This window comes from Hemiscyllium ocellatum, chromosome 1, assembly GCF_020745735.1.
Source record: "Hemiscyllium ocellatum isolate sHemOce1 chromosome 1, sHemOce1.pat.X.cur, whole genome shotgun sequence".
Lineage (NCBI taxonomy): Eukaryota > Metazoa > Chordata > Chondrichthyes > Orectolobiformes > Hemiscylliidae > Hemiscyllium > Hemiscyllium ocellatum.
This window is the reverse complement of record NC_083401.1, coordinates 11,419,811-11,444,107: the sequence shown is the minus strand read 5'-3', so window position 1 is coordinate 11,444,107 and position 24,297 is coordinate 11,419,811. Positions and strand designations below refer to the sequence as shown.

Here is a 24,297-nt window from a genome sequence, read left to right as displayed (position 1 = left end):
TCTCTACACTGTCCCCATCAAACACTCCCAGGACAGGGACAGCACGGGGTTAGATACAGAGTAAAGCTCCCTCTGCACTGTCCCCATCAAACACTCCCAGGACAGGGACAGCACAGGGTTAGATATAGGGTAAAGCTCTCTCTACACTGCCCCCATCAAACACTCCCAGGACAGGGACAGACAGGTTTAGATGCAGAGTAAAGCTCTCTCTTCACTGTCCCCATCAAACACTCCCAGGACTGGGACAGCAGGGGGTTAGATACAGAGTAAAGCTCCCTCTACACTGCCCCCATCAAACACTCCCAGGACAGGGACAGCACGGGGTTAGATACAGAGTAAAGCTCCCTCTGCACTGTCCCCATCAAACACTCCCAGGACAGGGACAGCACGGGGTGAGATACAGAGTAAAGCTCCCTCTACACTGTCCCCATCAAATACTCCCAGGACAGGAACAGCACAGGTTTTGATACAGAGTAAAACTTCCTCTACACTACCCTCAAAAACATTCCAAGGACAGGGACAGCACGGGGTTAGATACAGAGTAAAGATCTCTCTACACTGTCGCCATCAAACACTCCCAGGACAGGGACAGCACGGGGTTAGATACAGAGTAAAGCTCCCTCTACACTGTCCCCACCAAACACTCCCAGGACAGAGACAGCACAGGATTAGATGCAGAGTAAAGCTCCCTCTGCACTGTCCCCATCAGACCCTCACTGGACAGGCACAGCACAGGGTTAGATACAGAGTAAAGCTCTCTCTACACTGTCCTCATCAAACACTCCCAGGACAGCGACAGCACGGGGTTAGATATAGAGTAAAGCTTTCTCGACACTGTCGCCATCAAATACTCCCAGGGACAGGGACATGTACGGAGTTAGATACAGAGTAAAGCTCCCTCTACACTGTTCCCATCAAACCCTCCCAGGACAGGGACAGTACCGTGTTAGGTACAGAGTAAAGCTTCCTCTACACTGTCCCTATCAAACACTCCCAGGACAGGGATAGCACGGGGTTAGACACAGAGTAAAGCTCTCTCGACACTGTCCCCATCAAAGACGCTCAGGACAAGCACAGCACGGGGTTAGGTACAGAGTAAAGCTCCCTCTACACTGTCCCCGTCAAACACTCCCAGGACAGGGGAAGCACAGGGTTAGATACAGAGTAAATCCTTCTCTACACTGTCCCCATCAAACACTCCCAGGACAGGGACATGTATGAGGTTCGATTCAGAGTAAAGCTCCCTCTACACTGTCCGCATCAAACACTTCCAGGACAGGGACAGCACAGGGTTAGATACAGAGTAAAACCCTCTCTACACTGTCCCCATCAAACACTCCCAGGACAGGGACAGCACGGGGTTAGATACAGAGTAAAGCTCCCTCTGCACTGTCCCCATCAAACACTCCCAGGACAGGGACAGCACAGGGTTAGATATAGGGTAAAGCTTCCTCTACACTGCCCCCATCAAACACTCCCAGGACAGGGACAGTACAGGGTTAGATGCAGAGTAAAGCTCTCTCTTCACTGTCCCCATCAAACACTCCCAGGACTGGGACAGCAGGGGGTTAGATTCAGAGTAAAGCTTTCTCTACACTATCCCCATTAAACACTCCCAGGACAGGGACAGTACGTGGTTAGATACAGAGTAAAGCTTCCTCTACACTATCCCCATTAAACACTCCCAGGACAGGGACAGTACGGGGTAAGATACAGAGTAAAGCTCTCTCTACACTGTCCCCATCAAATACTCCCAGGACAGGAACAGCACAGGTTTTGATACAGAGTAAAACTTCCTCTACACTACCCTCAAAAACATTCCCAGGACAGGGACAGCACGGGGTTAGATACAGAGTAAAGATCTCTCTACACTGTCCCCATCAAACATTCCCAGGACAGGGAGAGCACGGGGTTAGGTACAGAGTAAAGCTCCCTCTACACTGTCCCCATCAAACACTCCCAGGACAGGGACAGCACGGGGTTAGGTACAGAGTAAAGCTTCCTCTACATTGTCCCCATCAAACACTTCCAGGACAGGGACAACACTGGGGTGGCACAGATTAAAGCTCCCTCTACACTGTCCCCATCAAACATGCTCAGGACAAGGACAGCACGGGGTTAGATGCAGAGTAAAGCTCTCTCTACACTGTCCCAATCAAACCGCTCAGGACAGGGACAGCACAGGGTTAGATGCAGAGTAAAGCTCCCTCTACACTGTCCCCATCAAACATTCCCAGGACAGGGACAGCACAGGGCTAGATGCAGAGTAAAGCTCCCTCTACACTGTCCCCATCAAACATCCCAGGACAGGGACAGCACAGGGTTAGATGCAGAGTAAAGCTCCCTCTACACTGTCCCCATCAAACATGCTCAGGACAAGGACAGCACAGGGTGAGATACAAAGTAAAGCTCCCTCTACGTTGTCCCCATCAAACACTCCCAGGACAGGGACAGCACAGGGTTAGATGCAGAGTAAAGCTCTCTCTACACTGTCCCCATCAAACCGCTTAGGACAGGGACAGCACAGGGTTAGATGCCGAGTAAAGCTCCCTCTACACAGTCCCCATTAAACATTCCCAGGACAGGGACAGCACGGGGTTAGATGCAGAGTAAAGCTCCCTCTACACTGTCCCCATCAAACCGCTTAGGACAGGGACAGCACAGGGTTAGATGCAGAGTAAAGCTCCCTCTACACTGTCCCCATCAAACATGCTCAGGACAAGGACAGCACAGGGTGAGATACAAAGTAAAGCTCCCTCTACATTGTCCCCATCAAACACTTCCAGGACAGGGACAACACTGGGGTGGTACAGATTAAAGCTCCCTCTACACTGTCCCCATCAAACATGCTCAGGACAAGGACAGCACGGGGTTAGATGCAGAGTAAAGCTCCCTCTACACTGTCCCCATCAAACATGCTCAGGACAAGGACAGCACAGGGTGAGATACAAAGTAAAGCTCCCTCTACACTCTCCCCACCAAACACTCCCAGGACAGAGACAGCACAGGATTAGATGCAGAGTAAAGCTCCCTCTGCCCTGTCCCCATCAGACCCTCACTGGACAGGCACAGCACAGGGTTAGATCCAGAGTAAAGCTCCCTCTACACTGTCCCGATCAAACACCACGAGGACACTAACAGCACGGGGTTAGGTACAGAGTAAAGCTCCCTCTACACTGTCCCCAGTGTGTGTGTGTGTATATGTGTGAGAGAGTGTGTGTGTTTGTGAGAGAGACTGTGTCTCTGTGTGTGTGTGTGTGTGTATATGTATTTGTGTGAGTGAGCGTGCATGCGTGTTTGTGTGTGCGTGAATGCGACAGTATGTGCGTGTGTGTCTCTGTGTCTCTGTGTGTCTATGTCTGTGTGTGTGTAACTCCATGATGGAGGCTGTTTGATGTGGTGTCACTGAATGAGCGAGCCTCAAATCAAAGTACGTCGGATTTACAACTGCGGTCGACGATAGTGAAACTAAACTCCTAGTAAAAGCTGCTGAGCAGACTGTGTACGAAAGAAACCATACAATCAGTCCTCAATTTGCCTGAACCTGTGCAGATTATCATACACTTCAACATGCCGTGTCTTGAAGCAGTCTGAAGCCAAAAGCAGCTTATCATTATCCAACATGAACTAAGTCCTTCCATTGACGAAGGGCTTGTGTGCATTGACTGAAGAAGATGGGTGTCTGCACCTGAGAGCTTCTGATGCTGGTGACCGAAATGATTAAAAGGTTCCGACAGAATCTCAGATGGTCAGACGATGAGTCAGTAAGAGAGCTAGGAGTGAGATAAGGAGGAATTTCTTCACTTCAGAGAGTTATTAGGTTTTGGAATGTGCTGTCTGGCAGGCTGGTGGGGGTGGATTCCATCGGGGGGGTTTCAAAAGAGAGATGGATAGGTATTTGAAAGTGATAAAGTTTGAGGATTACCGGGGCTGGAGAATGGGGCCAGCTGGGTAGCTCTTTCAGGAGTTTACTTTTTAAGACTTAACCTTAGAGTATAATAACCTAAAAGCATAGTTTTAGATAATCTCTAGTTCTAAGCATAGGCCTAGAAATGTAATAGTTTAAGTTAATTCTTAGCATTTTAATATTTATCCTTTTAGTCAATAAAGTTTGTTTTGATTGCACTGGTAATGGTGGTAGGCAATGGGTGATAAACCAAAAACACTTCACAGAAATACATCAGATTAATTAACCAAACGGTTAGATTAGAGTCCCTACAGTGCAGAAACAGGCCCTTCGACCCAACAAGTTCACACCGGCCCATTCCCCTACTCCCCACTAATGCACTTACCACAATGTGCAATTTAGGATGGCCAATTCATCTAACCTGCACATTGTTGGTTTGTGGAAGGAAACCGGAGCCAACCCACACAGACACGGGGAGAATGTGGAAACTCCACACAGACAGTCACCCAAGGCTGAAATTGAACCTGGGACCGCAAGGCAGCAGTGTTAACCACTGAGCCACCGTGCCACCTGCTAACCCTGGTTTCATTTGGTGAGCTTGTTTTTCCTGTTGTGAACATTGTCACCGACAAATGACAGAAAAGCTTGACATAGACACTACATTGTAGCTACGGTGTTAAAATAGCTGGTACAGGACTCAATGGGTCAAGTGGCGTCCTTCTGTCCTGTAAAATATCTGTCATTTTAATACAATCAATAGGTGCAGATTGGCTAAACTAAATGTGGAAAAAAGCATTTTGCACAAGAAATTGAGATTTGGATTGGACTGCCTAATAAGGTGTTGGAAACAGGGTCAATGACAGTGGTGTCATGGGAATATCACTGGATTTGTAATCCTGCGCTAATTCTCCAGAGATATGGGCTCTAAATGCATTATGCTAGTGGGTAGATGTTATACACACTAGTGAGTTTAACACAGGCTGAATAATCCCAGGTCACCTCCTACCTGTTCCTCCCCATCGTTTCATGGTCTTTCACCACGATTTGGATCTCTGAACTTGCGTCCAGCGGCGTTCCTTTCAAATCCCATTCAAAACCCTGTGTGCAAGGATCAACACTGAGTTCAATGCAATCGCAACAGGAATCCAAACTGAAGCAGCACACAAGATTCGACATAGCTAAGCACTAGCATGAAACTGCATTTTTATAGCACCTATCACCACATTCCAAAGTTCCTCACAGCCAGTGAAGTACTCTTGCAGTCATGCTGGCATGTCAGAGTGCACAAACTAACTTGCGAGGTGCCACTAGCAGTGCTATATCAATGCAATAACCTGTTTTGTTTTTAAGTGATGTGGGTTAACAGATAAACATTGGCCTGGACACAGTCATGGAGTTGTACAGCATGGAAACAGACCCGTCGGTCCAACCCGTCCATGCTGATCAGATATCCCAACCCAATCTAGTCCCACCTGCCAGCACCCGGCCCATATCCTTCCAAACTCTTCCTATTCATATACACATCCAAATGCCTTTTAAATGTTGCAATTGTACCAGCCTCCACCACTTCCTCTGGCAGCTCATTCCATACACGTACCACCCTCTGTGTCAGTCCACCTTTCTCCAAAACAGCCATATTCAGATCTTGAATGTCATAGAATCATACAGTCCAAAAGGCCCTTCGGCCCATTGAGACTGTATCACCAAAGCTACACTAAATCTGCATGAGCCTCACTTTAAATCAGGGCACAAAATGTGCAAACCTGCGAATAAAAGTATTCGTGACCCAGCCTCCAGCACTCGCTGAGAATGAATGTTCCACAAAGGCAAGACCCTCAGAAAGAAAAAAAAATTCTCCTCACCTCTGATTAAAAGGGTGACCCTTAATTTGCAACATGCTCTCCCAGTTCTAGTCTCCCCTACAAAGGAAAACATCCTCTCAGCATGCATTCCTGCCAAGCCAACTCAGGATCTCATCTGCTTCAATACAATCACTTCTTATTCTCCTCAATGTCACAGTCCCAACCCATCCAGTGCTTCCATAGCAGATAATCCGTTCATCCCAGGAATCCATTAATTGCCAACACTCCACTTCTTTAGGTGGCTAAGGGAATGCGTTAAGTCCATAAAGATGTTTCACAATTTCTAGAGATGCACTATGGAAGGCATTCTACCCAGATGCTTCACAGCTTAGTCTGGCAACTGCTCTGCCCAGGTCTGTAAGAAACTACAGAGAGTTGTGAACACAGCTCAGTCCATCACACAAACCAACCTTCCATCCATTGGCTCCATCGATACTTCTCGCTGCCTTGGGAAGGCAGCCAACATCATCAAAGACCCCTACCCTTACCCCCCCACCCCGGTTATAATCTCTTCCAACCTCTTTATCAGGCAGAAGATACAAAAGCTTAAACACACGCACCATCAGATTCAAGAACAGCTTCTTCTCTGCTATTATTAAATTTCTGAATAGACCTCTCAAATTTTAAATTTAGTGTTGATCTATCTCTTTGTGCACCTTCTCTGCAGCCGTAACATTATATTCCTTGCTCTGTTGTATTATCATAATGTTCTCTGTCTGGTTTGACCTGTCTGTCTGCCACCCAAAACAAGACTTTTCACTGTACCTCAGTACATGTGACAATAATCAATCAAATCAAAGCTAATCAACAAGTGAACCTTCTCTGCTTCAAAAACCATTATAGAAATGATCTCGAGGTTTGACAAGCCTTTTTCTCATATTTTTTGAGGATATCATATGCAGCAATGCTCAAGGAGGGTCAGTGGATGTGATGCATTTGGATTTTCAGGAGCCTTTCAATAATGTGTCAGGAAAGAGACGAGTAGACAAAATTAGAGGTCACTGGATTATGACAACCCACTGGGACGGATTGAGGATTGGAAGGAAATAGTAGGAATAAATGGGTCACTTTCAGGATGATAAATAAGGAGGCCAAAACCTTCCACAGTAGCCTCGATGTGATCCCCATCAGACCATAAAATGTAGGAGCAGATTTAGGCCATTCAGCCCATTAGTCTATGATCATGGCTGATATGTCTCTCAACTCTATTCTCCTGACTTCTCCCTGTAACCTCTGAACCCCTTATTAAGCAAGACCCTATCTATCCCTGTCTTCAACACACTCAATGACTTGCCCTCCCCGTCCTCTGCAGCAATGAGTTTCACAGATTCCCCACCCTCTGGCTAAAGAAATTCCTCCTCATCTCAGTTCGAAAGGGTCATCCCTTCACTCTGAGGCTGTGCCCTCAGGTCCTAGTCTCTCCTAGTTGTGGAAACATCTTCTCCACATCCACTCTATCCAGGCCTCTCAGTATTCTGGAAGTTTCAATCAGATCCCCCACCCATCCTGGGAAACTCCATCGAGTTACAGACCCAGAGTCTTCAATCACTAGGCCAGCATTTAGCCCATCCCAGAGGGCATCGCTGTGGGTCTGAAGTCACATGTAGGCCAGACCTTGTAAGGAGAGCAGTTTCCTTCTCTAAAGGGCATTGGTAAACCAGATGGGTTCACTTCACTGGAACACTGCAGCAGGCCTAGGACTGAAATATTAACTTGAAAGCAAAATGGTGTATTGCAATGGCACACGGTCAGAAGGTCAGGGTCATTCTCATGACTGACAATGCAGTCTCCTCTACATTTAACCACGCACTCAGTGTCCTTTTACGTGAATTTTCTCTCAACACGGCACACCCACTTTCTGCCATTAACACCTATTCTTCACCTGTATCACTTCTCTAACGCAGTTGGCAGTTCCTTTCCCTTTAACCCTGGACGCCATTGCACTCGCTCCTCCCCCTCCCTTTCTTTTACAACATAAAACCTATCAATTTCTATCCCCCTTCGATTCTTAAAAGGAGTCGTATGGATTCCCAGCAGTAACTTGGCTTTTGTGTCCACTCAGAGAAGTAAAGGAATCAACAGCGAAAAACATATTTGCAAGTTCCTCACCTCATTCCAGACCGGGTTTAAATTGTTCTTAATAACCTTGGTCTTCTTCTTCACACCTGAAATAGAAGATAAAAGCCCATCAGTCAAAGTGCCGAAGAGGAAGAAGCTGGCTTTTATAAGCAAGTGCTCTCCTTGGATCAGAGCAGGTTAAGGGTGGGTAGGACATCAGGCAGAAACTGGAATCGAACGATAAGAGACTCCACTGGCAGGAAGATCAATAATCACAGCAAACAGGTTTCATTTAGCTGATAAAAGCAGCAGAAAGGAAACAGGGAGTCTTTTATTTTAGACCCAGTGACTTGTTGTGAACTGGAGTGCACTGTTGGAAAGGGGAGTGGAAGTAGGTCCGAGGGGATTTGAGATGATTGCGAGGGAAGAGTACTGCAAGCTGGGAATAATTAGACAGATGTTTACAAGCACCAGCACGGACAGGAGGGACTGAATTGCTAGCATTGATGTCATTTTGCAATATAGCGCGTTCTCCAATGAAATGGCCATCACATCCATCGATCGCATTAAAAACATAGAACATAGAACATTCGGGCCCTCGAGGTTGTGCCGGCCTTCTATCCTACCCTAAGATCAGATGAACCAACATACCGTTCATTGTATTATCTTCCATGTGTCTATCCAAGAGTCACTTAAATGTCCTGAAAATGTGTTGCTGGTTAAAGCACAGCAGGTTAGGCAGCATCCAAGGAACAGGAAATTTGATGTTTCGGGCCAGAGCCCTTCATCAGGGACCTGATCTCCAGCATCTGCAGACCTCACTTTTTACTCACTTAAATGTCCCTCATGTATCTGACTCTACTACGAACACAAGCAGTGCATTCCACACACCCACAACTCTCTGTGTAAAGAACCTATCTCTGACATCTCTCCTAAACATTCCTCCAAACACCTGAAATTATGCTTTCTATTGATAGCCATTTCCACTTTGGGAAAAAAGTCTCTGGCTATCCACTCTATTTATGCCTCTCATCATCTTGTATACCTCTCTCAAGTTACCTCTCATCCTTCTCCACTCCAATGAGAAAAGCTCTAGCTCCCTCAACCTTTCTTCATAAGACATGCCCTCCAATCCAGGCAGCATCCTGGTAAGTCTCCTCTGCACCCTCTCTAAAGCTTACACATCTTTCCTGTAATGAGGTGACCAGAACTGGACACAATATTCCAAGTGTGGTCTAACCAGGGCTGTATTGAGTTGCAGCATAACTTTGTGGCTCTTAAACGCAATCTCCCTGTTAATGAAAACCAAAACCAAAACCAAATCCTATCAATGTGGATGCCAACTATGATGGGTCTGTGGACAGATCCCTCTGTTCCTCCGCACTGCGAAGAATCTGCATTCAAATCCGACTATCCAAAGTGAGACGTTTCACACTTTTCCAGGTTGAACTCCATCTGCCACTTATCAGCCCAGCTCTGCATCCTGTCAATGTCCTGTTGCAACCTACAACAGCCCTACACTCTACCCACAACTCCACCAATCTTCATGTCATCGGCAAACTTATTAACCCACCCTTCCACTTCCTCATCCAAGTCATTTATAAAAATCACAAAGAGCAGAGGTCCCAGCACTGATCCCTGCAGAACACCATTGATCACTGAACTCCAGGCTGAGTACCTTCCATCTACCACCACTCTCTAACTTCTATGGGCCAGCCAATTCTGTATGCGGACAGGCAGACTTCCCTGTACCCCATGCCGTCTGACTTTCTGAATGAGTCGACCATGGGGAACCATGGTCTTGCTATAATTCATGTACATCACATCCACTGCTCTACCTTCATCAATGAGTTTTGTCGCATCCTCAAAGAATTCAATAAGATATGTAAGGCATGGCCTGCCCTCCCAAAGCCACGCTGACTAACTGTAATCAAAGTATGTTTTTTTCCAAAAATCATAAATCCTGTCGCTCAGAAACCTCTCCAATACTTTGCCCACCACTGATGTAAGACTGACTGGTCTGTAATTCTCAGAATTATCCCACTTCCCTTTCTTGAACAAAGGGCTAGCATTTGCCACCCTCCAATCATTTGGCACTACTCTAATGAACAGTGAAGCCACAGAGATCATCGCCAAAGTTACAGCAATCTCGCCCTCACTTCCTGTAGTAACCGTGGGTATATCCCGTCTGGCCCAGGGGATTTATCTATACTTAAGTTTTCAAAATTTTCAGCACATCCTCCTTCTTAACATCAACCTGTTCGAGGATATCAGTCCATTTCACGCTGTCCTCAGAAACATCAAGGTCCCCCTCAGTCGTGAATATTCAAAAAAAAGTATTCATTAAGGCTCTCTCCTACCTCCTCCAATTCAAGGCACAAGTTCCCTTCACCATCCCTGATTGGCCCTGCCCTCAGTCTGCCCATCCTCATGTTCCTCACATAAGTGTAGAAGGCCTTGGGGTTTTCTTTAAACCTACCTGCTCAAGTTTTTCCATGGCCCCTTCTAGCTCTCCTAAGTCCATTCTTCAGTTTCTTCATGGCTACCTTGTAACCCTGTAGAGCCCTGTCTGACCTTTGCCTCCTTAACCTTAAGTAAGCTTCCTTCTTCCTCTTGACTAGAAATTCCACATCCCTTGTCAAAAAGTGTGGTGCTGGAAAAGCACGGGTGGTCAGGCAGCATCTGAGGACCAGGAGAGTTGACGTCTCAAACATAAACTCGTCATCAGGAATTAGGGGAATGGCCAAAGGCGGCTGAGAAATAAATTGGAGGGGTGTGGGGCTGGTAGCAACAGGTCAGAGCCAAGTTGGGAGGTTAAATCTGGAATAAGGTGAGAGGAGGGGAAATTAGCATAGCCAATTCACCTAACCTGCACATACTTGGATTGCAGGAGGAAACCCACATAGACAGAGGGAGAATGTACAAACTCCACAGAGACAGCTCCCCAAGGCTGGAATTGAACCCAGGTCCCTGGTGCTATGAGGCAGCAGTGCTAACCACTGAGCCACCATGCCACCCCATATCACAGTAACTGCACCTTTGCACTATCAAGTGCCTACCCTCCTCACTGACTCTCTGCACACTATATCTGGCCGTTCATTAACAACTCCATCCTCTGATCCATAGCCCTGGTTCCCAACCCCCTGCCAATCTAGTTTAAACCCCCCCAGAGTTTATCAACCTCTATAAGGTCACCTCTCAGCCTCTGACACTCCAGGGAAAACAGCCCCAGCCTATTCAATCTCTCCCTGTAGATCAAATCTGCAAAATCTAGCAACATCCTTGTAAATCTTTTCTGAACTGTTTCATGTTTCACAACATCCTTCATATAGCAGGGAGACCAGAATTGCACGCAGTATTCCAAAAGTGGCCTCACCAATGTTCTGTACAGCTGTAACTTGACTACACAACTCCTATACTGACCAATAAAGGAACGCCGCATTCACTATCCTATCTACCTGCGACTCCAATTTCAAGGAACTGTGAATCTATACCCCAAGGTCTCTTTGTTCAGCAACACTCCTCAGAATCTTAACCTTAAGTGTCTGAGTTCCTTCCTGATTTGTCTTTCCAAAATGCAGCACCTCACATTTATCTAAATTAAACTCCATCTGCCACTCCTCGGCCCATTAGCCCATCTGATCAAAGTCTGCATTGTATTCTGAGGTAATCTTCTCCATGTCCACTACACCCCGTCTGCAAACCTACTAACCATACCTCCTATGTTCACATCCAGATCATTTGGTTAATTCTCCCAAAATCCAGTGACTGCAATCCTAACTGACTCAATCTCTCCTCATATGTTAGTCCCGCCATCCCAGCAAACAATTTGGTGAATGTCCACCGTACTCCATCTGCAGCAAGAGCGTCCATCCTCAGATAGGAGACCAAAAACTGTGCACAATATTACACGTATGGTCTCACCAAGGCCCTGTACAATTGCAGCAAGGCATCCCTGCTCTTGTAGGAGAAAGTGAGGACTGCAGATGCTGGAGATCAGAGTCGAGAGTATGGTGCTGGAAAAGCACAGGCGGGTCAGGCAGCATCCGAGGGGCAGGAGAATGGATGTTTCAGGCAAGAGCCCTTCATCAGGGTGCCCTTCTTTACTGCCTGCTGCACCTGCACACTTACTTTCAGGCCACCCAGGTCACATTGCACATTCCCCTGTCTCAGCATGTAGCCATTCAGATAATAATCTGCTTCCCTCTTTAATACCAAAGTGGATAACCTCATGTTTGCATTATGCTCCAATCCCCACAGTATCCCCCACTGTTCACCATTTCCCACCCCTCTGAGACCATAACATACCAGAGCAAATTCAATCCAGTCCACTATTCCCTATTCGCTGCTGTATTCCTGTCCCCTGCTCCCCATTCCCAGATGTACCCCTGTCTGCCATCCTCCATTTCACCATTGTATCCCTGTTCCCTCTTCTCCATTCCCCATTATATCCCTGTTCACTATTCCCCATTCCCGCTGTATTCCCATGCTCTATTCCTTGTTTCCAGCTCTATCATGTCCAGAATTCCCTATTCCCTGGTGAATCTCTGTCCAGCAGTTCCTCACTATGATATCTGTGTCCACTCTTCTCCATTCCTGGCAACTTAACGTGTCATGAACACTCTCCTGCAGGAGTCTGGGTAAACTGTAAATATACCTTCACAAAGAAAGAAAGAACAATGAACAGTCCCTTCGGCCCATCAAGCTTGCGCCGACACATGATGACTTTCTAAACTAAAGATCTTCTGCCTCTGCATATCCCTCCATTCCCTGCCTATTCATGTATCTGTAAAGATGCCTCTTTAGCATGGCTTTTGTACCATCTCCAACACCCCCATTGACAGTGCATTACCACTTCCTATGTAAAAGAAACCTGCCTCTCATATCTCCTTCAAACTTATCCCCCTTTCAGCCGAAACTAATATCCCTTAGTAATTGGCATTTCTATCCTGGGCCAAAGACTATCCATTCTAACCAACACTCCCATAATTTTGTAAGTAAGGTTGACCAAGATGACTTTCTTTGAAAAGTGGCCAAGGTTGCATGAACTGGGTCAAGCGTTGCTTTTGTAAAGAGCCAGCAGCGAGATGTCTGACTGAACAACGTCTTCCTGCTCTGGAACGGTTTTACCATGCAATATTCCCTGGAGGTTGGAAGAAAGGATGGTGATCTCATCGCAACTCAAAACCACTTGAGGACTTCACGGGAGAGAAACTGTGTTGCTTGGTTGGAGAGCTGAGGTCACAGGCTCACAGTCACCATCATAAGGGGCCCGGCATTTATGACTCAGAGGCACTTTTTTCACTCAATGCATGTGCATCTTTCGAATTCGCCAGCCCAAGCAGCCCATTGAGTATTCGTAGTCAGAGAGTCACAGAGTCAGACAGCACAGAAAACAGAGCCTTCGGTCCAACCAGTCCATGCCAAAACTATACTAATCCCATCTGCCTACATCTTCCCTCCAAACCTTTCTCATTCATGAACTTTAAATGTTGTAAGTATACCTACATCCACTGCTTCCTCAGAAAGTTCATTTTACACACGAATCACTGTGCACAAAAAGACATTCTCCTCTCACCTTAAAAATACGCCCCTTATGAAATCCCCAACCCTGGGGAAAAGACCATTCATCTTAACTATACCACTCAGGATTTTATGAATCTCTATAAGGTTACCCCTGAACCTCCTACACTCCAGTGAAAAAGGTCCCAGCCTCTCCTTAGAACTCAAACCCTTCCCTTCCCAGCAACGTCCTTGTAAATGTCTTCTGAAGCCTCTCCAGTTTAATACTATCTCTCCTATAGCAGGGCAACCAGACCTGGACACAGTATGCCAGAAAAGGCCTCACCAACATCCTGCAGAAACTCAACAAGGAGCCCAAAGAAAGTGGCATCAATGGTGGCACCTGCTGAGCAATGACCTGCTCAGTGACGCCCAGTTTGGGTTCCACCAGGGCCACTGCCCCATCACAATGAAAACAGCTAGAGTGAGAGAGTCAGTGGTCAGCAATCAGTGCCCTAGGTGACCAGCTTGGAGGGGACAGAGCTCAGGTATGTCGCTGTCATAACGTCATCCAGTACAGAAGAGGCCCTTCAATCCATCACAACTGTGTCTCCTCCCTGCTGTGTTCCCTCCTCAGGAATCCTGATGAAGGGCTTATGCCCGAAACGTCGAATTTCCTGTTCCTTGGATGCTGCCTGATCTGCTGCGCTTTTCCAGCAACACATTTTCAGCTCTGATCTCCAGCATCTGCAGACCTCACTTTTTCCTCAATAAATCAATCAGGCACTGTACAGCTAGGAGTACTGCAGAGGTCAGGACGGGTAATTCGAGGGAGGCTGTGGGGTTGGAAACCCCTTCTCCAGTCAAATAACCAAGTCTGTGGTCAGCCGCAGACAGTGTGAGTCGGGTGGGGGGGGCTGGAGAGACCAAACAGCAACTCGGTTTTCCTCATGTTTAAACTGAAATTCAAGGGAAAGGGAAGGGGAAATGAGGGTGGGGGGAGACGTGTGTGGATCCCGAACAGGGAGGCAATGGGCTTAAAACCAGAGGGATCCTGACTGCAAACGCGAACACCAGAGAAAGATTCCCTCACCCCTCAAACAAACAAAACCGCGGAGCAGTTCTGTTCATGTTCAGTAATTTTGTTTGGCATCATTTGCAGCGCTCGGTCCTTTATAAGTGGGGAAGTGAAAGACAGGGCTTCTATATATGGAAACAAAATTTCAGAGTGACGTCTGAGTCCTTTCTCTATTTCCTGCATCCCGAGGTGATGCAGGGAGAGCTCAGCTTTCCCTCCTCCAGGTCAGGGGAGAGGGGCTGGCCCTCACAGCCAGCCCAGCAGGAAGGGGCACAGTCTCCACAACAGTCAAGAATCACTGGGCTCATGGAGAAATCCCAGACAGCTTTGAAATAACTGGTTTTGCACAGGACAGAATAAGTGCCACAACGTTCGAAACAAACCATTGGGAAAACTGGATACAGTCCCCGTAAAATTAGTCCATAATACGAGGTTTGAGTGAATTATTAGATTACTTACAGTGTGGAAACAGGCCCTTCGGCCCAACAAGTCCACACCGACCCGCCGAAGCGCAACCCACCCATTCCCCTACATTTACCCCTTTACCTAACACTACGGGCAATTTAGCATGGCCAATTCACCTGACCCGCACATCTTTGGACTGTGGGAGGAAACCGGAGCACCCGGAGGAAACCCACGCAGACACGGGGAGAACGTGCAAATTCCACACAGTCAGTCGCCTGAGTCGGGAATTGAACCCAGGTCTCTGGCGGTGTGAGGCAGCAGTGCTAACCACTGTGCCACCGTGCTGCCCACTGTGCCACCGTGCCTCAACCCATCCCACACAAGAATTAGAATTAAGATTCAGAAATCCTGCACGGTTTATTCTTTGCAAGAAAACTCTTCCAAAGCAATTCAACATACCTTTTCAGGGAGGAAATGCCAGAATTGGATAGGCTGTATCAATGGGCTGAATGGTCTGCCTCCTAATGAACTGCATTGTCCTCCAGTCACGCTGGCAGCCTCAGCACAGGAACATTTAATTTGCCCCCTTTTCAGTGCAGGAATGCAGAAGTGAAAACAGCATCTCACTGCTGCCCGGGTTGGATTTTCTGTCCTTACCTTTGAAGCTCAGAGTCACGACTGGGTCACTGTGTCTGTCTTTCTTTTCCACATTGGGAAGATTCCTGGCTGAGTGCACAACACATCGCAGCATGCTCTGACTTGACTGGGATGCGTTCCGTGATCAAAATGAGATCCAAAAGCGGTTTTGACACACAGTACGAAAACTTCCAAAACCCCAACCCACATACACACACACTTTGATCACCAAGAGCAGAAATACAGCTTCTCACACGAAACCCTCACAGGGGAATGAGTTGCCGTTAATTGTTCCCTTTTCCCAAATGGCAATTCTGGCTCCTCCCAAATTGTAAAAGGGAAAAATGATTAACCCTTGAGGTTCCTGATTTTTTTGTTTCACTTCTCAAGTTGCGCAGGCTTCCTCTTCCTGCATGTAGCCAGTAAGCATCAGAGAAGAGGCAAAGGTTCACTTCACTTCATTATCTTAACTCCACTCGCTCGGCATTACTTCTGTCATCCCTCCCTTGGCCTGGCATCTTTTAGTTCTGACACTGCCAACCGCCCCCCCAGAGGGGGGGTTAGCTGGCACCAAATGCATTTACCTGCATCTGGATTAGTGGTGCTGGAAGAGCACAGCAGTTCAGGCAGCATCCAATGAGCAGCGATATCTGCTGGTCTCTCTGTGCAGCTACAGAAGTCCTTCAGCCCACAGTTTACTTTGGGACTATTGTTTAGATTAGATTTACAGTGTGGAAACAGGCCCTTCGGCCCAACAAGTCCACACCGACCCGCCGAAGCGAAACCCACCCATACCCCTACATTTACCCCTTACCTAACACTATGGGCAATTTAGCATGGTCAATTCACCTAACCCGCATATCTTTGGACTGTGGGAGGAAACCGGAGCACCCGGAGGAAACCCACGCTGACACGGGGAGAACGTGCAAACTCCACACAGTCAGTCGCCTGAGTCGGGAATTGAACCCGGGTCTCCGGCGCTGTGAGGCAGCAGTGCTAACCACTGAGGCACTCACTAGCTGGGAGTTACTGAGTGGCCGATGGCCTGGAGTAAGTTATTTAATGGACTGTAGTGTAAATGCTTTTCATAATGTCATAAGCACCTCATTTCCAACTCACTCTCAGACACAGTACGTAATGAGGAGGTGTCGGAGTTGGACTGGGATGGACAAGGTCAAAGATCAAACGACACCAGGTTATAGTCCAACAGGTTTGCTGCAATTTCAAATAAACCTGTTGGACTATAACCTGACACCATTTAATTTTTAACTGTAAGTAATGCCACGGTTTTCCTTTTAAACTTCTTTTGCATAACAACACTAATTTGTTTTACTCTGGAAGACTTGTACCAAGGTACTTGTATCTAAGATGGCGCCATTAAAAGGCAGCTTTTGTAAAAAGATTTTCACTGTCCTCCTGTACAGCAGTACAAGTGACAATAAAGGATATCCTATTCAATTCTAACCCTTCCCACAGTCCCAGGCATTCATCTAGGCAGCCAAGCCCACACTGACCCTCCACTGCTGGTCCTGAGGTCAGTGAACTACTCCTCACCACCCCACTTCTGATTAGATTAGATTTCCTACAGCGTGGAAACAGGCCCTTCGGCCCAACAAGTCCAAACCGACCATCCAAAGAGTAACCCACCCAGACCCATTCCCCTACTCTCTAATGCACCTAACACTATGGGCAATTTATCATGGCCAATTCACCTGACCTGCACCTCCTTTTGGATTGTGGGAGGAAACCCACACAGACACGGGGAGAACGTGCAAACTCCATACAGACAGTCGCCCAAGGCAGGAATTGAACCTGGGTTCCTGGCACTGTGAGGCAGCAGGGCTAACCACTGAGTCACCGTGCCTATTTCCCTAAGTGCAGGTTAGGTGGATCGGCCATGCAAAATTGCCCACAGTAATCAGGGATGTGGAGGTTAGGTGCATAAGTCAGGGATAAAATGAAGAGTAATGGGGTAGGGGAATGAGTCTTTGCTCTTCAGAAGGTCGGTGTGGAGTAGTCGGGCTGAAGGGCCTTTTCTAACACTGTAGGGATTCTATGTAAACTGCTATGAAAATTTATATTCTATAATAATTCTATGAAAACATCTGGGGACAATTGTCAGGATCTGAGGAGGGCAGCTCCTCTGCTACCCAAGTGCAGGAAATGCTGTCAATTCCGGGAGATTTGAATCGGTATTCCCCAAGGAGAGGGACATGACGGATGTTGAGGTTAGGGTTAGATGTTTGATTACTCTAGGTCAAGTCAACATAAAGAGGGAGGAAGTATTGGGTATTCTGCAAAGAAAGTAAGATAGACAAATTCCCAGGTCCGGATGGGATCTATCCCAGGTTACTGAGGGAAGCAAGAGAGGAAATAGCTTGGGCCTTAACAGTTACCCCCTTGTTTAAGAAGAGTAGCAAGGATGATCCAGGTAATTATAGACCAGTGAGCCCAATGTCAATGGTAGGGAAGCTGCTGAAAAAGATACTGAGGGATAGGACCCCGTCCCTTTTGGAAGAAAATGGACTTAGCAGTGATATCAACATGGTTTTGTGCAGGGATGGTCGTGTCATACCAACCTAATAGAATTCTTTGAGGAAGTGACAAAGTTTATTGGTGAGGGAAGGGCTGTAGATGTCATATACATGTACTTCAGTAAGGCATTTGATAAAGTTCCCCATGGTAGGCTGATGGAGAAAGTGAAGTCACATGGGATCCAGGGTGTACTAACTGGATGGATAGAGAACTGGCTGGGCAGCAGGAGACAGAGAGTAATAACGGAAGGGAGTTTCTCAAAATGGAGAACTTGTGACCAGTATTCCACAGAGATCCATGTTGGAATCACTGTTGTTTGTGATATATATAAATGATCTGGAGGAAGGTATAGGTGGTCTGATTATCAAGTTTGCAGATGATACTAAGATTGGTGGAATTGCAGATAGTGAAAGGGACTGTCAGAGAATGCAGTAGATTATAGCTAGATTGGAGAGATGGGCTGAGAAATGGCAGATGGAGTTCAATCCAAGAAAATACAGGGTGATGCATTTTGCAAGATCTAATTCAAGAGTGAATTATACAGTAAATGGAAAGGTCCTGGGGAATATTGATGTACAGAGAGACCTCGGTGTTCAGGTCCATTGTTCACTGAAAGTGGCAACACAAGTCAGTAGAGTGGTCAAGAAGGCATATAGCATACTTTCCTTCACCGGACAGAGTATTGAGTACAAGAGTGGACAGGTCATGTTACAGTTATAAAAGACTTTGGTTCTGCCACATTTAGAACACTGTGTACAGTTCTGGTCACCACATTACCAAAAGGATGTGGATGCTTTGGAGAAGGTGCAGAGGAGGTTCACCAGGTAAGGAGGGTATTGCCTGGTAAGGAGGGTGATGGTTATGAGGAGAGGTTGAATGGATTAGGATTATTTTGATTAGAAAGATGCAGGTTGAGGGGAGATCTGATTGAGATCTATAAAGATCATGAGAGGTAGAGACAGGGTGGATAGCAAGAAACTTTTTCCCAGAGTGGGGGACTCAATTACTAGGGATCACGGGTTCAACGTGAGAGGGGAAAAGTTTAATGGAGATATGCATGGAAACTTCTTTATGCAGAGGGTGGTGGGTGCCTGGAACACATTGCGAGCGGAGGTGGTAGAGGCGGGCACGATAGCCGCATTTAAGCTGTATCTAGACAGATACATGAGTGGGCAGGGAGCAGAGGGATACAGATCCTTAGAAAATAGGCGACAGGTTTAGATAGAGGATCCAGATTGACAAAGGCCAGGAGGGCTGAAAGCCTGTTCCTGTGCTGTAATTTTCTTTATTCTTTATTTTCCAGCACTGGTGAGTTCTTCCAGCTACAGCGAATGGTCAAGCAGGGCTTGCCAGGCCAGTTTACTCCCCCATTTTCTTTCTCCCTTATAAGTTTTGCTTTTGCTTTCAAAGAATTTTTTGTTTATTAACAGAATGAAGCTTTCGCCATCACTCATTACCCAGAGGGCAGTAAAAACATCGCTGTAAGTCACATGTAGGCCAGACCAGGAAAGGATGGCAGTTTCCTTCCCTAAAGGATATTAGTGACCCAGATGGGATTTTCCCGACAATTGACAATGGTTTCATGGCCAGCATTTGACTCTTAATTCCAGGTATTTTATTGAATTCAAATTCCACTATCTGCCATGGTAGGATTCAAACCTGGGTCTCTGGATTAACCGGCCAGTGATAATACCAATAGACCATAACCACCCCAGGAATAAATTACTGTGACCTTTCGGAATCTTAATTCTAACTCCTGCGAGGGATGGATTTCAGGATAATTCAGTAAAATGTTGCATTCCGGATTAATTTTAACAAGGCTAAGATGACTATATCCAGTTTTGTCGGCTTCCACAGTTTGTTCCAAATGTTGTAACACTCGCTCTCTCTCCTGTGCAAATCTGTTATTGCAAGGCTCCCTGTCTGCCCAGGAGTTCTCTGTTAATCCAGTCATTCCTGGCTGTTTCTAATTGACGCCGTCAAAATCAGTTTCTACTGCAAACACAGCTCTCTGCTCCTCCATCTGGGTCACTGGTGAAATAATGAGACACTGGTATCCGTTTCAAAGACTGCTCAATACCTCACAGTGTGTTAGTTACTGACAGGATGTGGGTGTTGCTGGCTGGGACAGCATTTATTGCCTGTCTCTAGCTGCCTTTGAGAAGGTGGTGATGAACTACCTTCTGTGGGCTGTAGTTTGACCCATTAGGGAGGGAATCCCAGGATTTTGACCCAGCGACAGTAAAGGAATGGCGATATATTTCCAAGTCAGGATGGTGAGTGGTTTGGAGGGGAACTTGCAGGGGGTGGTGTTCCCATGTTGAGAGTGTGTTGCTGGAAAAGCACTGCAGTTCAGGCAGCATCCGAGGAGCAGGAAAATCAACTGTTCGGTCCAGAGCCCTTCATCAGGAATGAGTCTGGGAGCCTCGGGGGTGGAGAGATAAATGGGAGGGGGCTCGGGGGTAGGAAGCTGAGTGTGTAATATGTGGATAGGGGTGGGAATGAAGGTGATAGGTCAGAGAGGAGGGTGGAATGGATAGGTGGGAAGAAAAATTGACAGATGGGACAGGTCATGAGGATGGTGCTGAGTTGGAAGGTTGGAACTGGGGTAAGTTGGGGGAAGGGAAATGAGGAGACTGGTGAAATCCACATTGATGCCCTGGGGTTGAAGTGTTCCAAGGTGGAAGATGAGGTGTTCTTCATCCAGGCATCGGGTGGTGAGGGAGCGGCGGTGAAAGAGGCCCAGGACCTGCATGTCCTCAGCAGAGTGGGAGGGGGAGTTGAAATGTTCAGCCTCAGGGCGGTGGGGTTGATTGGTGCACGTGTCCTGGAGATCACTCAGCCATCACCACCATGAGTGAAACAGATGGAAAGGCCGCCAGTATTCTCAGAGATCCATCCCACCCTGGCAATGTTTTTCTACAATCTCTACCATCAGAGAGAAGGTACAGAAGCCTGAACACACACGCACCAGCCGGTTTCTACCCTACTGCTGTTAGAATACTGAATGGACTCACAAACTCTTAACATTGGCCTGTCCCTGTGTTTTTGTTTTGGCCGCTGTTTACCTGTTATTTACTATCTATGCTAATTAACTCTGTGATCTGCCTGTATCGCTCACAAGACAAAGACTTTCACTGTGCTTTGGTACACATGACAATAAATTCAATTCCATTCAGCTGGGTTTTTGCAACAATTGAAAGGGGTTATAATGTCATGGTTTGACCATTTACTCCAAATTTTATTGAATTGAAATCCCACCACTTGCCATTCACATACTCCCTCTAATTTCACTCTGCATCCCCCCCCACCCCCTCACTCCCCCTCCCACCCCCCCGCCCCTTGGTGCACAGGCCTCTGGTACCCAGCTGTGCCATTGAGATCCAAAAGCCAGAGTCAATGGATCCCAAGGGATCCTTCCATATCCGCCACAAGTTCACCTGTACCTCCACACACATCATCTATTGCATCCGCTGCACCCGATGTGGCCTCCTCTATATTGGTGAGACAGGCCGCCTACTTGCGGAACGCTTCAGGGAACACCTCTGGGACGCCCGGACCAACCAACCCAACCACCCCGTGGCTCAACACTTTAACTCTCCCTCCCACTCCACCGAGGACATGCAGGTCCTTGGACTCCTCCACCGGCAGAACATAACAACACGACGGCTGGAGGAGGAGCGCCTCATCTTCTGCCTGGGAACCCTCCAACCACAAGGAATGAACTCAGATTTCTCCAGTTTCCTCATTTCCCCTCCCCCCACCTTGTCTCAGTCGGTTCCCTCAACTCAGCACCGCCCTCCTAACCTGCAATCTTCTTCCTGACCTCTCTGCCCCCACCCTACTCCCGCCTATCACCCTCACCTTGACCTCCTTCCACCTATCACATCTCCATCACCCCTCCCCCAAGTCCCTCCTCCCTACCTTTTATCTTAGCCTGCCTGGCACATTCTCCTCATTCCTGATGAAGGGCTTATGCCCGAAACGTCGAATTTCCTGTTCCTTGGATGCTGCCTGACCTGCTGTGCTTTAACCAGCAACACATTTTCATCTGTGATCTCCAGCATCTGCAGACCTCACTTTTTACTCAATGTGTCCTCACACCAATCACCTTGAGCAGCACACACAACACCTTGGACAGAACACCACTGTCACAGCTGAGATCCAAACCTGGGTTACCAGGGCTATAGCTCGAGATTACTCGCCCTCTGACTCTGTCACTGTCCTGCTGCCTTCCTATTAGCTGACACGCAGCTGACATGAGAGATGGTGTCTCCTGCTTCTGATTGTTCACGTTTTGTTCTCTGTGAAATATATTGGCTCAAAACACTTGAGAGAGTTCAATCACATGAAGGTGAGCAAGTGAGTAAATGGGCAATTCTGCACTTTGACCACTGTGTCTGGTATCCAGCTACACGACAATTTGAATATATATACCACAACTTGGATGCGTACACCATGAGTAAAGTGGCCCACAGCAATACAGAGTCTGTGATCAAATTAAATGTGCAAGTGAGCTGTTCATGAGAAATATTTGTGACCCACAGGCTGTGGTCACTGTAATAGCTTTCTAAAGGCAATCTAAAGGAGGCACAGTGGGGTTTCTGTAGGGAATTCCTGAGCTTAGAACCCAGGAAGCTGAAGATGGGCTGATTAAAATTAGAGTCACTCAAGAGACCAGAATTTGAGGTACACGGAGACCCTGGAGGGTTATGGGGCTGGAGAAAATTGCAGGGATACAGAGTGGGTTAATTTAAAGACAGGCATGGGAATTTTGAAACCAAGATAGAGAATTCCTACAGTGTGGAAGCAGGCTATTCATTCCATCATGTCTGCATTGATTCTTCAAAGAGCATCCCACCCAGACCCAGCTTCCTATCCCCATAACTCTGACTTACCCATGGCTAATCCACCAAGCCCACACATCCCTGAACACAATGGGCAATTTAGCATGGCCAATTCCCATAACCTGCCCATCTTTGGACTGTGGGAGGAAACCGGAGCACACACACAGGAAACCCAAGCAAACACGTGGAGAATGTGCAAACTCCACACCGACAGTCACCCGAGGGTGGGATCAAACCCAGCTTCCTGGTGCTGTGAGACAGCAGTGCTAACCACTGAACCACTGTCCTGCCTTAGGACACAGTGAAAGTTGGTGGTCTGGGAGATTATATAGATCAGTGAGCACAGGAGAGGTAGAGTCATAGTGTCATAGAGAGGTACAGCATGGAAACAGACCCTTCTGTCCAACCCGTCCATGCTGACCAGATATCCCAACCCAATCTAGTCCCACCTGCCAGCATCCGGCCCATATCCCTCCAAACCCTTCCTATTCATATACCCATCCAAATGCCTCTTAAATGTTACAATTGTACCAGTCTCCACCACATCCTCTGGCAGCTCATTCCATACACGTACCACCCTCTGCATGAAAAAGTTGCCCCTTAGGTTTCTTTTATATCTTTCCCCTCTCACCCTAAACCTATGCCCTCTAGTTCTGGACTCCCCAACCCCAGGGAAAAGACTTTGCCTATTTATCCTATCCATGCCCCTCATAATTTTGTAAACCTCTATAAGGTCACCCCTCAGCCTCTGACGCTCCAGGGAAAACAGCCCCAGACTGTTCAGCCTCTCCCTATAGCTCAGATCCTTCAAGTCTGGCAATATCCTTGTAAGTCTTTTCTGAACCCGTTCAAGTTTCACAACATCTTTCCAATAGGAAGGAGACCAGAATTGCATGTAATATTCCAACAGTGGCCTAACCAATGTCCTGTACAGCCGCAACATGACCTCCCAACTCCTGTACTCAATACTCTGACCAATAAAAGAAAGCATACGAAACACCTTCTTCACTATCCTATCTACCTGCAACTCCACTTTCAAGGAGCTATGAACCTGCACTCCAAGGTCTCTTTGTTCGGTAACACTCCCTAGGACCTTATCATTAAGTGTATAAGTCCTGCTAAGATTTGCTTTCCCAAAATGCAGCACCTTGCATTTATCTGAATTAAACTCCATCTGCCACTTCTCAGCCCATTGGCCCATCTGGTTCAGATCCTGTTGTAATCTGAGGTAACCCTCTTCGCTGTCCACTACACCTCCAATTTTGGTGTCATCTGCAAACTTACTAACTGCACCTCTTATGCTCACATCCAAATCATTTATGTAAATGACAAAAAGTAGAGGACCCAGCACCGATCCTTGTGGCACTCCACTGGTCACAGCCCTCCAGTCTGAAAAACACCCTCCACCACCACCCTCTGTCTTCTACCTTTGAGTCAGTTCGGTATCCAAGTGGCTAGTTCTCCCTG

The 24,297-nt window shown here is 47.2% G+C and overlaps 1 protein-coding gene across 6 annotated transcripts in view; it reads right to left on the bottom strand.

The window, feature by feature from the left end:
* dysf (dysferlin, limb girdle muscular dystrophy 2B (autosomal recessive)) overlaps positions 1-24,297 on the bottom strand; it is a 440,247-nt gene that overhangs the window by 382,278 nt on the left and 33,672 nt on the right. For 5 of the 6 annotated variants that reach the window (XM_060835909.1, XM_060836235.1, XM_060836158.1 and 2 more), the window contains exons 1-3: positions 15,470-15,696; positions 7,879-7,934; positions 4,914-5,005 (exon numbers count right to left, since the gene is read on the bottom strand). In XM_060835909.1, the coding sequence (XP_060691892.1) occupies positions 4,914-5,005; positions 7,879-7,934; positions 15,470-15,563 (242 nt within the window). In that variant the 5' untranslated portion in view covers positions 15,564-15,696. Of the gene's footprint in view, positions 1-4,913; positions 5,006-7,878; positions 7,935-15,469; positions 15,697-24,297 lie in introns of those variants that run through there. The other variant, XM_060835988.1, reaches the window with a different exon arrangement.